Here is a 17,355-nt window from a genome sequence, read left to right on the forward strand (position 1 = left end):
ATGGACAGACGCTTAATTTTACCATATACGGCCTTATTGGCTTTAAATTCGATCACAATCGTGTCCCGATGCGATGGTGCATTATCAACGTGTAAAATCCATGAATTGTTCTTTCAGAATTCCGACCGTTTTTGACGGATGTACTTACGCAAACGCCTCAATATGGCCAAATTAAAAAACTATTGATATATTTAACTCCGTATTGACCGTTTGTCTTTCCGGAACAAATTCATGATGCACTAAAGCACGAATATCGAAAAGAAACAATGAACATCACTTTGATGTATTTTTTTTTTCTTGGTTTCGGTTCGATTTTTCCTCCTCGATACCAATGACTGTTGATTTGTTTACATGTCAAATTCATAAACCCATGTCTCACCGGCAGTTATAATTATCTCCATGAATGTGGGATCGGAACTTGTACGATAAAGCATGTCCAAAAAATCGAGCAAGAACGGGTTTTATATCCAAACTCATTCGAACGGATTCGCGAGAGATGTTGAGCTCTGTTGCCACCCCTCTATCACTTGCCTGACAACTTTCAAGCAAACAACATATCCTTCCCTTTTCTAATATTTTCATCAGTTGAAGAGGTTGAAGGTCGTCCAGTACAAGGCATGTTTTCAATGATCTGAGTGCGTTTTTGCCATAACATATCCGACGAATGAGCAGGTTCTTGGGGAGAAATGGACGTGTGCACAATTTCAGACCGATATCTCAAAAACTAGGCGACTACTTCGCGCATGAACCGACGGATAGGCAAAGGGACAAACTTAATACAACCTCCCTGGCCTTCGGTCTCCCGTCCAGAATTTATTCGAGTCATCCGCGACTGTTACTTGCCCGAAATAGTTCTTAAAACATAATGGCAATCCATTTTTTTTATAAAAAATGCAAATTTTTGACCATAACATTATTAATTATATGCTTTTTATTTCTTCTTGAAAACCACAGCTCTAAAATCAACAGTCTTTATAAAGTTTTTTGATAGTGTTCTATTAGCTCAACAACACACACTGCATTCTAATTGTCTTGAAAGCTTGTGGCGCTTACAGTGTATTCTGTGTAAGTTCTAGTGCAAATAGTGAATGAAAAAACATTGTGAAAACATAAGAATATTTACATTCATTAATCGTAGATAATGCCACGACTTAAACCTAGTGGCTACTGGCACTACTGAAGTAAATATTGTGTTTAGTACTGTATTAGAACACATTCGAAATTGTTTATATAAACCCATGGACTTATTTGAGTATGAGGTGGTGCCAAAACGGAAGTCATAAGGCATTGTAATGATATGAAAAATTAGCGATAAATTCTCGTATGTAGTATATGTCTGCATGTACATATGTATGTATATATTTACGCTTTACAACTTTGTCTATCTTTCGCTCAGTTGTAAGTCCTTTATTGCAAAGTTGTGTTAACAACTTATCATGTATGGAGCGTTATTAATAGTTTGCGTGATTTCAATTGGCTTAATTTTTTTTATCGAATTTCAAAAAGTTTCAAATAATTCTATATTCAGTTAAAGGCTTTTTAATAATAAAAACATACACACACCAGAAATTTAAGGTGGTTTCGACAGGCTTAAATTTTCCAAATTTTCGTTTGCAACTTTACAGAATAAAACCTTTCTAATTGATTGGGGAAATTTTTTTATTGGTAATTTGAGCTGTTCTACATGCCTATAAAACCCGTGCTAATGATAATTCTATTACCATAAATTTGGCAATAGTTCTTTGGAATTCCAACAGAAAAACCAGATAGCAATGCCATAGAGTATTTAATAATCACAGTCGTTCCACATAAATCAGTTGGTACGTACTACATATGACGAACTTGAGATTACTTGTGGGAACTTTATTTCAGCAGAAATGGCCGAGTGATTCGGGAAGATAATAATGTCATATCATCTGGCATTGGCCAGGCACAGAGCTTGATTTTTTTTTATAAAGCCAGCTGGCAGTCACTTTCCTCTGAAGTCTCCTTGTGACTTCCGAATCATATCACATGAAAACGCGATAGTCATCTAAACACTGGCAAGGCGGATGCCTGCTTTACTTATATAGGTCAGCTGCGAGCCAGCTATATTTATCAGTTCTGACTACTATAGCGTATAGCTGCCATACAAACTAACCGATCACGATTAATTTTTTTGTCAAAAGAATCGCTATAATCTTCGAACATACGTACTTTTTCAGAACCGACCATTATATCATATAGCTGTCAAGCAAACTGACGGAAGAGTACACTAGCTTTCTTCAAATGAAATCCTATTTTTTCAAATTAAACTAAAAAAATGTATCTACTAATTTCTCTCTATTTTTGGCAATGAGCACAATTGACATTTAACGGCAGAGTTGACATACTTTTAAGTGCCACTATCTAGTTAAATGCATCACGAAAAGTAGGTAAGACTTGCAAATTGTTCGTGGCTATTCAGACCTCTTACCAAAACCGCGAATAACTTGGCATTGTGGCACAAACAAAAGAGAAATAAAATACTGTTATATGTGCTCTTTCCCTAACTGGCAATAAATCTATATTGCTTCAATTGCAGAGTGTAAATTTATGAGCAGAGTGGCTAGAGAATAGCACAAATACTGAGCGAGGCTTAGCGTGATAAATAAGTTATTATATAATTTTATACTCGTATATGCAGGTATATACATTTGCTTACTGTTTACATGCAACAACACAACCAACAATTCCGGCTGGCCAAACCTTTTTCATGTTTGCCCTGCACACACACATTCCATCAGCGCCCAGCCGATCGTGTGCGGATCACAGCCGTCTGAACTGTAGGTTAACAGAAATATTTTAAAGACATTGCCAAGTCGAAGGCAAGCTGTCGGCGACTACCTAGCATTTGGGGCACATTTTTGCGGCAAAATCGAGTGTTGGCCAATAAGCAATTGTCTGGCAATGCTGAGAAGATAAACCAGTTGCATGAGAACAACCGAACACAGCACGATGTGAGGGTGTGAAACCGGGCAAGCGGTGAGCGAGAAGGTAGACAACACAAAGGAAGGGCTGGACGCCGTGTTGAGATGACGCGCAATAGAGCGGAGAGTACGTAAAGAGCGTGTGGATACATAACAACGTTTTGGCCAACACAGCGCGCGCTTAGCAGCTGTTGGAGCGCTGACTTTTGTTTAGCTCAGACACGGAGCGTTCAGTTGTGAAGTGAATGGCGTTTTGGTTAGATCAGCGCTTCGGTTAAAAGACGTTTGATTTAGTGTCGATGTGGCTTGGAAAGAAAACAAAATAAGATAAACAAGTAGTTTGTGTTTCTATATATATATATTTGTAAATAAGTTTGCGCTTAGTTTTCTCGTGTAATATTTGGCGTGATGCGCAAATCACAGCCACTGCTGCCGAATGAACAACACAATAGCGCACGTTTAGGGCTGCACAGCGCGGAAGGTGGCTCCGAAAGCTACTCTTCCGAATCTACATTTAGCGACTCATACACCGATAGCAGTGATTTGGCCAATTGGGAGGAATATGTAGCCGATGATGGCACGCTATTCTACGCCGAGTATCTGCCGCAAGCGCGTCGACCGCTACATGAGAAGCGCATTGAGTTTGCGCGCAGCAGTTCGCTGCGCATGGGCAAGAAGACAGCGCGACGGCAACAACAACAACAACAGCAACAGCAAGAACAGAAACAAACAAGCCAACAGCGACAGGCGCAGCAGCCAGCGCAGCAGGGCAAAGCGCACGGTAGCGGCCGGCAGGCGCAGACAGCTGCGCAGGCACCCGCGCATGAGCACCGTTTCTCACACATTAGCAAGTCACACGAAACGCCGTGCTACAAGCAATTGGAATTGGTAATTACGGCAGCGGATCGTTTTCGCTTTGGTCGACGCTCTACCGCCGTCGAGTCGATACTTGGCTTCCGTGTGGTGCCGTTCCCAGACCAGCCGGAGTGCTTAATGGTTGACAGCTTCGTGCATGCCATGCCCACCATGCTGCAACAGCAATACCAACAACAGCAGCAGCAGCAACAACAACAGCAATTACAGCAACATCAAACTACAGCACAATCACCAAGCGAGACAGCGGAAATCGAGCGTGGCGATTGGTTTAAGTCTTTGGATGACATCGAAGTGCGCACCAGCAATGTAGATGAACTGTTGTTGCAGTTCGTTGAACCCACTAAAGTGTGTCTAAAGTTTCAGGGCGCTGCGCGTCAAGCTGACGCCGCTGGCAGTGCGGCGCATGCAAATGGCAATGCGGGCGCTGTGGGTGGCGCGGCTGAGCTGCAAAAGGTGGAAAATTTCGCAATGTTTGCGCAAATATTTGAGAAATTGCAACCGCGCGCGTTAACCGCAACAGTCGAAGCTGATAAGGGCTCGACAGCGCAGTCAGTCACAGCTACTACGGATGCCGCGCCAGATGCTGCATTGCCATTCGCGCTACTCATACTGCCGCCTGAGTGTTATCAAAATGATCAATATAAAGACTCTTTGTACTATTATCCCGAAGATGCGCAAACTAATTTTCTTTATAAGGCGCGTGGCAGCTTTCTCACGCTGAATGCTGTGCTCACCGAGGAACTGCAAACGAAACCGCTCATCTCACGTCTACAAGTCGACAATGTCACCTACTTCGTCTGCTATCGCTCACTCAACGGTCTGTTGGTGCTCTTCGCTTATGCTGCCGCTTATCATTCACAGCCGGAGGCTGGTCTGCGCGCCGACGAACTCATCGGTTATATACGTTTCGCCTTTCCCACGCTCAATTTGGAGAACTTCACTAATGGCAATGCAACGACCGCCGCCCTGCGTAGTTTTCTACATGATTTCTGTGGCATACAACGTGTGCGCATATTGCGCGCACACCGCAAACAGCCGGTACTCTTCGAGGAGTTGCTCAAAGAGTCACGCCATATGCCGTTGCCGAAGGAGGCGCAGTTGCGCATATTCGATGCGTTGAGCGAAATGGAGGCCATGGATTACAGAAATTGGAATGATGAACCATTGAATACGCATCGTGAGTTTTTTATACACGGCAGCGCTTTGTACTACGATCATTATTTGCTTGCTTCGCAAATGCCCTTGGAGGTGCGCGCAAGCGTGGAGCTCTTCATGCGCTGTCGCGGCATATTTGAGTTTATCAGCGAGCAGAGCGTGAAAGAGTTGTATGTGTGGGAGGAGGTCGCCTTGCCGCAGGCCACCGGTCGTTATTTTCTCACAATTTGCAGTCGCAGTCATTTGATACTGGCGGTGATACTGAAAATTTTCGATGCGCCCGACTTGTCGCCCGACGATACTGTGCCGCCATCGCTGTTCTACATCGAAGAAATTCAAGAGACGCTTGATCATCTCATACAATGCGGCATTGAATCGTTGGCCATTTTTTGGTCCATCTCTAATAAACGTCCGGAGGTGCTGGATAAAGTTGAGCAGCCTGATGATGCCAGCGCCGAGAAGGAATCACGTAAAATAGAGAATTTTATAAAACAAAAATTCTCCGCCGCCACATCGGTCGCCACTGGTGGCACTACAACACAGGAACGCGCCGGCAATCAACGCACACTAGGTTTCGATGAAGAGACACACCTCTGCTCGTCGCTTGGCGGTTCGTCCATACACAGTCTCACACCGAGTGAAGATGACTCGAGTAGAAAGCGTCTAACCGCCAGCAGCGTCATAAATGCCACCGCCAGCAATGCCGGCAATAATGAGGACTCCGATAGCGGTGGCTCAGATTGGGATAACTTTGGCGAACAAAATCCCTTACATTATGGCTGCGACTCGGAGCTACAATCGCCAATGACCGAATCACTGTGGAAAGAAATCAATAATGTCGTGCCGGTTAAAATCTCCGCCGGCTGGAAGAACGCTGTCTTCTATTATGTCTATGTGGACAATACAAATGGTTCGGTTTTTTGTCCGCTCAAAGCGAACTCCGAGTCATTTCCGTTTCTTGCCGAAATGCGTAAAGCTTGCCATACTATACGCGCCGTTTTGCAGAATACCAAACATTATCGGCGTCTGTTGGCGCAAGAGAACTCCAAACCGGCCGTTGGCAAAGGTATGCTGGCCATTAAGGAACATGGTATGACAATACAAGTGCGTGAGTTCACGGATGCCACGGCAACCAGCACATCGGATGCGGAGAGTGTTGTTAAGGGACGTTTCGTAGTCGTCGGACGTTTATTTAACTCGCCGTTGAAGGAGGTCTATGTATGTCATAAGCCCGATGTGCCCCAAAATATGGTGGAAATGGCTTTCCGTCTGTCATTCTTCTCCGTGGGTTAACAAAAGTGGCAATAATAATTTTGCAATATATTTATTGATTTTTGTAAGTATGTATGTGTGTAAGAGTTTGCAGTTCTGAATAAATCTATATGGAACTAACAGTGAGACCTAAGTTTTTGTTTTACGCCTATTTGTCTTGTCGTTTATACTTGATTCTTTTACAAAATGAAGGGTAATACGGCTTTAAAGAGAAATGGTTCCGGATTAGGAACAATTAGTTGATATAGATTTTCAATAAAAAAATAATAAAACGTTGGTCAGTGTAATAAATAAACTTTATTTTCAACAAATAAGGGGGATTTTTCTTATCAGTGAGAATTTAGACCTATAAGCCTCGTAAAAACATCGACGGCAGAAAAAGACGTTGAGTCATATAGCCACTGCTGTTGACTTTTTAATGGTGGTACTCATAAAAGAAGGCTATGCGTCATGTGATACCCCAAAGGTAGGTTAAAATTAGAAATCGTTGGAGCTGAAATGCTGACGGGAGCCGTTCGATAATTACGGAGGCTACCCGCCACTGTAGTTCGGCAATTGGATTGTCTTTTAGAGGGAAAATCGGCAATGAAATCATAGAGCGCTGCGTTGGGATAATGTGTTTGGTAAACCTCAAACATTTCTTTAACGAATTTCGTTGTGTTCGCACGTCGGCTTTTGGTAAAATACGCCCAGATGCCCCGAAAAACACTACCAAGGAGGATGTCATGGCAAAAGTCCTATATCTCATATTAGCAGATCGCCGGTTGAAACTGACAAACAGCTCAAAGAAAGTATGCATTACAAAAGACCGAGTTTCATATATTCTGCATAAAATTTTGAGCATGAGAAAGCCGTCGACAGTATGGTTGCCACGTTTGCTTAGTCCGGATAACAAGCACAACCGTGAGACTACTTTACTGTCAGAAACTGAAAGAGAACTTACTTATTACTGATTTATTGAAACACACAGTCCAAGAAAACGTGGACTCATTCGATGTCGGAATCTGCGCCGAAGAAGGCAAACATTGTCCTAACTACTGGAAAAGTAACGACCACCGTTTTCTGGGATTCACGAGATGTGATGCAGAATAAAGGACAAAATGGTCACAGGACTCTACTTTGGGCCGATATTTTACTGAGAAGGAAAGGAAGTATATCTACTCACATCAACACCGTCGTCACGGCCTAATTTGCGAATATAGGTTCTAAACTGATGTCCCATCCACCGTACTCTTCAGGTTTGGTGCTCTGTGCCACGGAGCCCTATTTTATAGCCCTACAGAGCACATATTTTTTAAGCAGGGCAAAGTAGAAGCTGTAGCATCGTTATTTCAAGTAAAGGGTGATCCGAGTAGAGGTACTTTTTTCAATAGCCCTTTTTCGACAGATCACGCGAGAGTCATGTCGAGCTGTCATGTTAATTTTGTTCAGCATTGCTTGACATTTTATGTAAATAAACAAAATTGGTTGGTTTTGTGGGCCGGTGGAATCAACGGTCAACATTACTTCAAAAATAATGCCGGTGAGAACTTTACCGTCAATGCCGAACGTTATCGCGCCATAATAACCGACAATTTGAGGTCTGAAATTGAAGTTCATGGTCTCGACGACATTTGGTTTCAACAAAACGGCGCCACTTTCCACACATCGCATCAACCGATAGAATTATTGAGAGAATATTTGTGTGAGCAGATAATTTCACGTTTTGGGTCGGTCTATTGACCACCAAGATCGTGCGGTTTTATACCGACAGACTTTTTCCTGTTGGAATATATAAAGTCTAAAGCCTATACGAACAATCCCGCTTCTATTCAGGTCTTGGAGCAAAATAACACGCATGTGATTCGCCGGTTACCAGTCGAAATGTTCGAACGAGTAATCAAAAATTGGACTGAACGTATGGACCATCTGAGACGTAGCCGCGGCCAACTTTTGAAAGAGATAATCTTCCAAAAATAAATGACAAAGAATGTTCTCTCGAATGATAATAAAAATTCGCCATTGAATTAGAAGTTTATATGTTTTCTTTAAAAAAAAAGTAGAAAAACGCGAAATGGACAACGCTTTATAGGGGGCTACGAGTATAAGGAGGACATAGTAGGAAATTAATCGTATATTTTCCAAATTTTCGTTTTTCTTTTGTAGACTATGTACTTACTTATCAGACCGCCCATGTGAGTTAATAAGTACGAGTAGATGATGATTGATTATTATTTGTCCACAAATGGTCCCAATTAAGTCTTAATCAGAATTATTGTGTCCTCAAAAGGGTCATTAAATTACTTGAAAAATATTTCAAGAACTCTCACGAATATTTTTTTCTCGTCACGTAAATATATATACAATTTATTTTATATGAAACATGTGAAATTCCGTTGACATTCGCTCATTCCTCAACCCATTTAATAAAATGTTTGGACTATTTTTAACGTCAAGCATAAATCTCGGAGACAGGCCTAAAATATCAGCGACATGTCTACGGGCTGCCTGTTGAATTGTTGTGGGTGGCAGCGTGTGTATACAGACATCTGTACATATATACATACATATGTACATACAGATGTTGAGGATGACGGACGAAATCTCCGAGATTTTAGTGTTTAATCAGAAAGCGACGCGTGTGAAGGTGACAAACCGCAGACGGCTGAATGCGGCAAAAATGTGCTTTTAGCCATACATACATATATACAAATTATGGATATTTATAAATATTAGAAAAAAACATTTAATTTCAACTGCCGGCATTGAAAAATGTATGAAATGAAATGGTGAAATACAGAAGACCGTTAAAGTGCTACAAATTAATGTTGTGTTTATTAAGATTAACGGCATTTATCAAGGGAAATCAATCAGTAACAATAAATTAAGTGATCAAGAAAGTACGGCATACGTGATCAAGTGTTGAGGTTGATAAGCGAAGTTAAAAAAAAATTAAAAGAATAAATAAAAATATTTCTCAAGTGTTCGCACTACTCCGAAACAGACGAAATAATCTTTAGCCGTAGACACGTTGGCTCGTGTATATTCAAGGGGTTAGACCAGTCTAGTTTCTTTTTTAATATATATTTTTTGTGCTCGTTTGATTTACCATGAAAAACTTTAAACGTTTTTTTCCCGAAGTCGCACTTTTCAGATCGGGGAACAATGTTGCTCAAAGACTAACTCACATATCCATTTGGGATTTTATCTGTAGCTTTTTAAACATATACTGCAGCTATGCTAGACTTAAATAATCAGCATGGCGAGCTGAGTCGATTTAGCCATTTTCGTCTGCCCGTCTGTCTATTTGACTCTTTATAAGTACACGCGAACTGTTCCCGCAGTTTTCAGATACCGAACTGAAGTTTTACAAACGTTCTTTTCCCGTCAAGAAGCTGTTCGTTTGTGTGAACCGCAGGTACCGAAAAACTATAGGATACAGCTGGCAAACAAGTTTATCGATTCAACTCAAGTTTTTGTATGAATAAGCGCTTAGAAGCAGAGTGTCATTGAAGGGAGTCTACCAAAGAGAGATTAAAAGTCCCAATGTCATTCCCAGTGTTAGTCAAGTGACACTTCAGGCAACCTCGTCCGTTCAAATCAAGTCAACAATCCGTTGAAAACACCCATCCTTGAGGAGTTCTTTCATAGAGACACAATGTAATGGTATGTAGACGGATTGAAAGCGGTAGCTGAAATTGGGGTTGATTTCAGTGCCCATGACAGATTTTGATGCGTTGTCCGAGGTCCGCGACTCCCATGCCATGTGCAGAGGTCATTCGAGACAAATACTCATTACGGGGAACGAAATGTTATACTCAGTGTTAGTCAAGTGGCACTTCAGGCAATCTTTTTCGTTGAAATCAAATCAACTATGGTACTGTAGTTTTGAAAAATGTTTAAAAGAGCCACAGAAAACAGTATCCTACCAGCAGGCATACCTGGGCATAGAGGCATTAAAGGAAATGAGCTAGCCGATCTCCCGGCGAAAGAAGCGCTGATAATCAGTCCTCTAGGACCGCTACCATTCTTCGCTATGGGCTTTCACACCTTACTAGAGGATATGCGGCAAGAGAAAGTGGCCAGTATAAGCCTCACTGGCAACAAGTGTCTGGGCTTCGACTGGCAAGGCAGTTTTTGGGAAGTTTCATAGAAAACAGTTTAAGAAACTAATCGCTTTTCTTAGAAACAAATAAAGGCAGCTTGTGGGATTTTATAAAGGGCACTATCTAGCTGACTAAGGGACATTTTTTTACTTAACAAGATATCTTTACGATATTTGGCATAGGTTATTGTTCAAGGCAACGCTTAAACCTCCGAAGAAATTGTTCGAATCGGACAACTTTAGCGTAAAGCTGTATGTTAAAGTTTTTATTTGACATAATTTTGGGAAAAACTAAAAGCTAGCTACTCTTATGTAGATTAAGATTCCGTATCTTGTTTTCTTTCAGTTGGCAGAAGCTTCTAAAATCACCACTCCCCGTAGAGCCCTTCATAAAACAGCATTTTTTCGAAGATTAGCTCAGTAGCCGCCATTTTGGTTAAAAATATCAATATAATTTTTTTCATAAACTTAAATAAAATTTTAATAAAGCATGAAAGCGTTAATTCAATGCCTTTTTTCTACTCCCAGCATAAATTGTCAAAATTATACGGTTTTTCAGCGCTCTAGACTGGCCTAACCCCTTAACTCAACGCAAAGCTCTTACGATAACAGTAGTTGTTAGTAGGATTAGAAATCATATAAAAATATAAATAAGAAGCAATAACAACATATTTCATATAAAGAAAGTGCTGGAACGCGCACACGCACACATAAACACATATAGACACACACACATCTAAACAAACAAACAAACATTGTTTATGTCGCCGTCGTCATCATGATAAGTGTTGTAAAATATGCCCGTTTATTATTATTGCCATGGCTATTATTTATGGTCAGCAATTGTATTGTCAACTTTGTCGTTGCAATCGGTACGCCAACAAGTCAGCGACAACTACAACTACAACAGCAGGAAGCAGTATTTGCGCCACAACAGCAGCAGCAACCGCAACAACAAAAACAGCCACTGCAACAACAACAAGAGTGGTATCATCAGCAATACCAGCGACTACAACAACCACAACAGCAATCATATAAGCCCGCTATAGCGCTATCAGCACCCACAACTGCTACCAGCGCCCAGTTGCCACCAGAGGCGGCCAAAACAACAGCAGCGGACAATTTTACAACCACAAATGGAGTAGGTAAACGGAGCTGAGACGCATTTGCACGTAATATGAAGGTCGAAATGAAATTATAGCCGAGATAATGCAATCAATTTAGCTTCTCATTAACCGTACAATTTTTTGTTGTTTCGAGTATTATTTTTGGTCTCTCATAAATTACGGGTACTGGTGGGAGTAATTCGACGGTAAAAATGCAAATGGTATTTCATTCAATTTGTTGTTCGCTACTTTTCCAGATAATTTTGTTAGTTTTCTGCAAAAAAGTAGGCGAAACATATTAATTTATGCGTCTCGATTTCAATCCCAACACGGTTTCTTCGGGAAGTGCGTTTTAAGTGAGGAAATCGAGCCATACTAATGCCACTTAGATTTCACCAGAAGTTGGACCAAACCTTTTCCTCTCTTTATGGTGTATTTTAGCAAAGTTCTACGGGTTTTAAGGTGTCTCAGTAAGGCTGGAGCATTTTAACATATCAGAAAAACTCTCGAAGAAACTTAAGAGTGAGTCAGTAGGCACAAAAAACATAGCAAAAGTAGATAGATATTACAAAAAAACTTCATATACAATTTTATATTTTGACCACAACGACGATTCCGCTGGACGTCAGGGGACCGAGTTGTTCAAATATCAACAATATACTAAGGGATCATCCATAAAAAGCTCATACATTCCTTATTCGTTTGAAGCCTTAGAAAATCCATATTCCATATATCATAAATCCTTTAAAGCCTCCGAAAATGTAACAAGAAAAATAGCGGCAGCCATCCGTAACCTAATTCGTCCACACAGAATTTAAATCGCGTTGTCGGATCCGTGGTCCCATAAATCAGTAACGTTTATTTTTAAGAAGAATGAGCTTTTTGTGAGCTTTATTTAGACTTTTGCGTTCCTTTCATTGAAATAAAAAACCTTGTGACCGCAACTCTTGAAACCTTGTGGAGCCCGTAAACCGATTACCCCGGAATTGCCCCATCAAGGCTACTTCTCTCTTAGCCGCAACTATGAGTTCAATACGGGTTAATTACCTCACATAAAGTTATTCACATTGTCAGGGGCGATCACACGGACGAAGAAGTAGTAATCAAGTAGCGTAGCTCAAATATAGCTAGATACGCAGAGTAACTATCACACCCTATTTAAACCCCTGATACTCCAGCGAAAAGCTCCTCTGTTTTGACACCCATGGGTGGACAATGAAAGCAAGGGCGCCCAGGCATCCAATGGAAGACCCAAGGACATAGTGACCTGTCTGCGCTTGGGATTTACAACTGGAGTGACCTCGCAAAGTCGTTGAAAGTCTCGAAAAAAGCCAAAAGTAAAATAGTGAGAGACAATCATAACCTAATTCGTTCCAACAGAATTTAAGCGCCGCTTACCGGACCAAAAGTAATAATGTTTCCATAGTGCTGTGACGCTTATGTTAAGAATGATGATCTCTTCAATGCGATTTTTTCCCGAAAAAACACGCATGCTTCTTGCTCACACGGTCTCAAAAGAACTACAGGGAAGTTGTTGGCCTAATGACTAGTCACAACGTACGAGTACCCCATGAGGGTGTAAAGGGGAGTAGGGTTGAGAGCGACGCTGGAATATTTCCTCCTGTTGTGTTTGGCTGTCTTACGAGATGAATTATCAGAATGAAATATCAAGTCAGTCTTAAAGATCGTAAAAAGCTTTGACGTTCGGTATGACGAATACTACACCAAAAATTAAACTGAACCTTCATCTGGCATTACTAAGGGCCAGTATATCTATGTATGGTGTGAAAGCTGGCCAGTATAACCTAACCAAAGCTAACCAGTGAAAGTGAGAGGAGGGAGATCGTAGACAATTCTCTCCAGACCCGGAGTTCTCAGATTTTTCTTACTAAATATTGCAGTCATCCCCGGACCCCAGTTTTCATTCCACGTCCCCGTTAATAACCATCAACGAAATACGAACCTATTGCAGTAGAGATCTATCAGAAGTACATAGGACTCCAAATATTTTCTATTTTGGAGTAAAAAGTAGTTTCCGAGGGGATTTTGTTTGTTGACGAATAAATTGAATACAAAAAAATATATATTTTAAAGGTTTTGAGGAAGGAAAAATCATTCCAAGAGCTTTTTAAGACATATCTCATATATTATAGTCCTAATAAATAATTTTAAAGAGTCTGGAAGTAGACTATGGTAAAGATTCAGAGCGCTGGGTACCTTGATATGCGTCAATACCCGCTATTTTATTATTATTCCAAATAAAAATTGTGTTGTTTATAGGTTATACGAACGAAACTGTAGGCTATGCAGAAGAAAACGAGAGTGAGGACGCTGAAAAGTTGCCAAGCGAAATACAAAAGGCTGTCTGTACAGTGACCGCCGGTGAAGTGCGCGCCAGCGCTGAGGCGGTTACCACGAAGAAGCTTAAAGGAGTTTGCGGATCAGGTATATATTACCAAACTTGGATTCAAATAATTTTTGAAATTAAAATTCTCCAACCGTAAATTGAAATAAAAATTGTTTGCAGCCGAATTGAAGCTCGCTTTTAGTGACTTGGAAGCTAAGCTCTACAAAGAGTTGCAAGACATAAAAATTTTATTGCAACACATAGCGCAGCAGCAAGGCATTAACATGCCACAGTTGCTGCTGCCACCAATGACCTTCGCAACATCAACAATTACACCGCCTGCTGTGTCACATGCACAACAACCAACCAGCATACCGGCAACACCACATGCAGCTGCGACATCAGCTACACCGTCACCAACTACGCAAACAACAACGACATATGCACAACAACATAAACCAAAGCAGCGTGCCAAACCTACAACAGCCAATAAACCGAAATTCCAACCGATTGTGGAGCCCAAAGATAATGCTGTGGACACATCTTCCGCCGAAGTAAGCTACGAATATGAGGAGTCCTCAGCGCCCATGGAAGCTGAAGATGTTTTGCACAAAAAATTGCCACAATTGAAATCGTTTCACACAAAGAGTCAAGCCACGCCCATAGCTAGTGAACTGTTGCAAGAAGTGCGGAAGTTTAATAACACAATGCTAAGCGATCGCGAGCTGAAGGTGTTCACCTACTATTGGAAGCTGGAGAATTTCACCGAACGCATTGAGAGTGGCAGTAGTTCGGTGGTGGAGAGTCCGGTGTTTTCGATAAAAGGTACTTATATTTTTATAACCTGAGCAGGATTTATTAAATTTGCCACGACCTTTGTAAAACCCTGAAGCAAACGTCGAAGGATCGTCTGATTCGATTTAGTCCTACCCGTCTGTCTGTATATACGCGCACTAATCCTTCAGTTTTTGAGATAATGATCCGAAATTTTGCCTACTTTCGTTTCCCTGCAAGACGCTGCTCATCAGTCGGAACCCCCGATATTGGACTACTGTAGCATATAGCTGATATACAAACTGAACGATCGAATTCAATTTCTTGTATGGAATACTTTTTTATTTGACAAGATCTCCGTTCCATACTTCGTCATTCATTCATTCAGTTTGTGAATATGGTCGCTGTGCATTTAGTGCGGGAGAGTATTAGGTACCTTGCAGCGAGGAAGCGAAAAAGGTCGGAGAAATAGCCGTTTACTTTTGAGCACATGCTATCCCGACGCCATTATCGTGCAATCATCAGCGTACGAGGAGGTTGAGGGACTTTCGAGATTTAGAACCCGGCGAAAGTCCCTGTTTAGTTCATCTCAATTTAGAGTTTTTACCTCGAAGCAGTCGCGGACGATTGTCGACTGCTCACCTGAAAGTCCATAGCCGATAGTCCACCTTTTCGGCCCAGGAGGGAGCGTAGATTTTTCGATGTCCTCAAGTAGCATTGTGTGGTTGACTCTGCCAAAGGCTATTGACAAGTTCAACGCTATGAGCACCGTCCTCTCGCTGGGTGGTTTTTGGTTGAGGCCACGAACTATCTGGGAGTAGCAAGGCCTCAAGTACTTTCACTACTGGAGAGAGGAGAGTTATTGGACGATAGGAGCCCCATTTGTTGGTGGGTTTCAGTGTGGATACCACTCTTTCAATTTTCTCTAATGGGTATTATAGTAACGGTGCAGCCCAAGTTAGCGTTTTTTTATTGTTTAACCCTTAAAAACATATTTTTTCACACAGAGTTGTCTCTAATATCTAAATTTTCGTTTTAATAGGCAAACCATTGCATCTCATAGCCTACTTTCAACACTTACACCGCGATTTTCTCTACCTACAATTGACGCAGGCGCTTAAAAAATCCAGCAATCGGAATAACATCTTTATCGACATGGGTGGATTATTCAAGGAAATTGCAAATGACAAAATCAGCTTTAAGCATAAAATATCGGTGCTCAATCAGGTATGTGCATAATTTGTACAATCATGATTGCAAACAATGTATTTAAAAATAACACTACTAAAGAAATCTGAAAGAAAAAATTGCGACTGATGTGCTAAGCGGTCTGTGGGCTATTTAAGATGTCCTAATTACGAATTTGAGTTCAAAAATTTTCCGTCAGGTTCATGATTCAAATTTTTACTATCGTTTTCAGTTTAAGCAACTCAAAATTACCAAGAAACAACCCTATTATCACAGTCACAGTTTTGAAACTAATGTAATTAAATAAACATTTCATTTAATCTTTTTTTTAGTTTTTAATCCCGAAAATCTTAATTAAAATTAATTCTCATATTTCAAGGCCCTAATAACGGATAAAAAAATACTAATTATTACTTTAAATTAAATTCACACTTATTTTAAATTTTCATCTTGAATTAAAAATTAAAATTTCTATTTTAAATTCCGATTTTAGAAAAATTTTGTATTATAACCTGAAGAGGAGATTTTTTAACTAAAAAAATTTGGGTTATAAATTATATTAACGGTTTTTACTTTCAATTTTGAGATTAAGAATTAAATTTTCACATTTTTTTGTATATTTTGTATTTTTATGAAAATTTTATAAATTAAAAATTTTCGATTTTGAATTCCGATTTTAGAAAAAACTTGTATTGTAACCAGGGTTGAGATTTTTTAATTAAAAAATTTTGGATTATAATAAAAAAAATTGAATATGCTTGACAAATTTATTTTTTAAATTAAATAAATTTCGGTAATTTTCATACATTTATGTATCTTATTTCACTTTCGCAGCACAATCAACGCTCTAAGGATTTAATTTCACAAGAGTTACATAATCTTGAGTCCGGCTTTCTCATACCGAACAGCGCGTTACTCAACAGTCCATTCATCAAAAACGATTCGCTGTTAATACAAATTTTTCTTTATTTATAACTGCATTTTTGCTAATTTTATATAATTTTGCACTAATTAAATATGTTTGTATGTATGTATAATTTAATAAAACGTTTGTGGTCTAATTTTGGAATTCAATACATTTTTTACGATTTTTGAAGTATAACTTGGTGAAAATTTGCATTTTAAATATTTATTAATTTATTAAATTGAATTAAAGTAAGCGGACTTGAGGTACATAAACATTCAACAGGTGTATAAGTGTGTGAAAGCAATGGTAACTTAATAAATGTGTGTTTTTTTATACAAATACTCAAATATTTTAAATATTTGTAAAAATAGTTTTAAATAGCACAAAATTAAAAAAAAGTAAAATAAAAATATTTTTTATAATAAAAATAGTTTAAAAAAAAAGTAAAATAAAAATAATTTTTTTTTTAATTTTTATGTAATTTTTTGCTATATAAAAAAACAAAAATATTATAAAAAATATAAATAAAAAATAAATAAAATAATGCAACTTACCGAAATCAACAGTTAGCTTTAGTTTAACCAATATTTCTTGTTCTTGTTTTTTTCTTTTTTGTCTTTCTAATCCTTTTTCTTAATAATTAAAAGCGAATAATTTAGCCAATAAAGTGTTGTTGTTAGTTTTGAATACATGTTTGT

At 39.5% G+C, this 17,355-nt stretch overlaps 3 protein-coding genes across 3 annotated transcripts in view; 2 read left to right on the plus strand and 1 right to left on the minus strand.

The window, feature by feature from the left end:
• The window catches only part of LOC105227914 (toll-like receptor 2), a 42,559-nt gene extending 25,211 nt beyond the window's left edge, over positions 1 to 17,348 (minus strand). Inside the window, exon 1 of the mRNA XM_049458162.1 lies at positions 17,212 to 17,348. The gene's annotated coding sequence lies outside the window, so the exon portion shown is untranslated. The remainder of the gene's footprint in view (positions 1 to 17,211) is intronic.
• LOC105227910 (protein inturned) lies at positions 2,708 to 6,377 on the plus strand. The gene has a single exon (XM_029550925.2). The coding sequence runs from the start codon at positions 3,357 to 3,359 to the stop codon at positions 6,270 to 6,272; it is 2,916 nt and encodes a 971-aa protein (XP_029406785.2). The 5' UTR covers positions 2,708 to 3,356; the 3' UTR covers positions 6,273 to 6,377.
• Positions 10,843 to 16,752, plus strand: LOC105227940 (uncharacterized). The gene is made up of 5 exons (XM_049458163.1): positions 10,843 to 11,480; positions 13,722 to 13,886; positions 13,969 to 14,613; positions 15,605 to 15,789; positions 16,585 to 16,752. Exons 1-5 carry the CDS (start codon positions 11,114 to 11,116, stop codon positions 16,723 to 16,725), a joined length of 1,503 nt encoding a protein of 500 aa, XP_049314120.1. The 5' UTR covers positions 10,843 to 11,113; the 3' UTR covers positions 16,726 to 16,752.
• Positions 17,349 to 17,355: the final 7 nt, after the last annotated feature.

This window comes from Bactrocera dorsalis, chromosome 5 (genome assembly GCF_023373825.1).
Source record: "Bactrocera dorsalis isolate Fly_Bdor chromosome 5, ASM2337382v1, whole genome shotgun sequence".
In the NCBI taxonomy this organism is placed as follows: domain Eukaryota; kingdom Metazoa; phylum Arthropoda; class Insecta; order Diptera; family Tephritidae; genus Bactrocera; species Bactrocera dorsalis.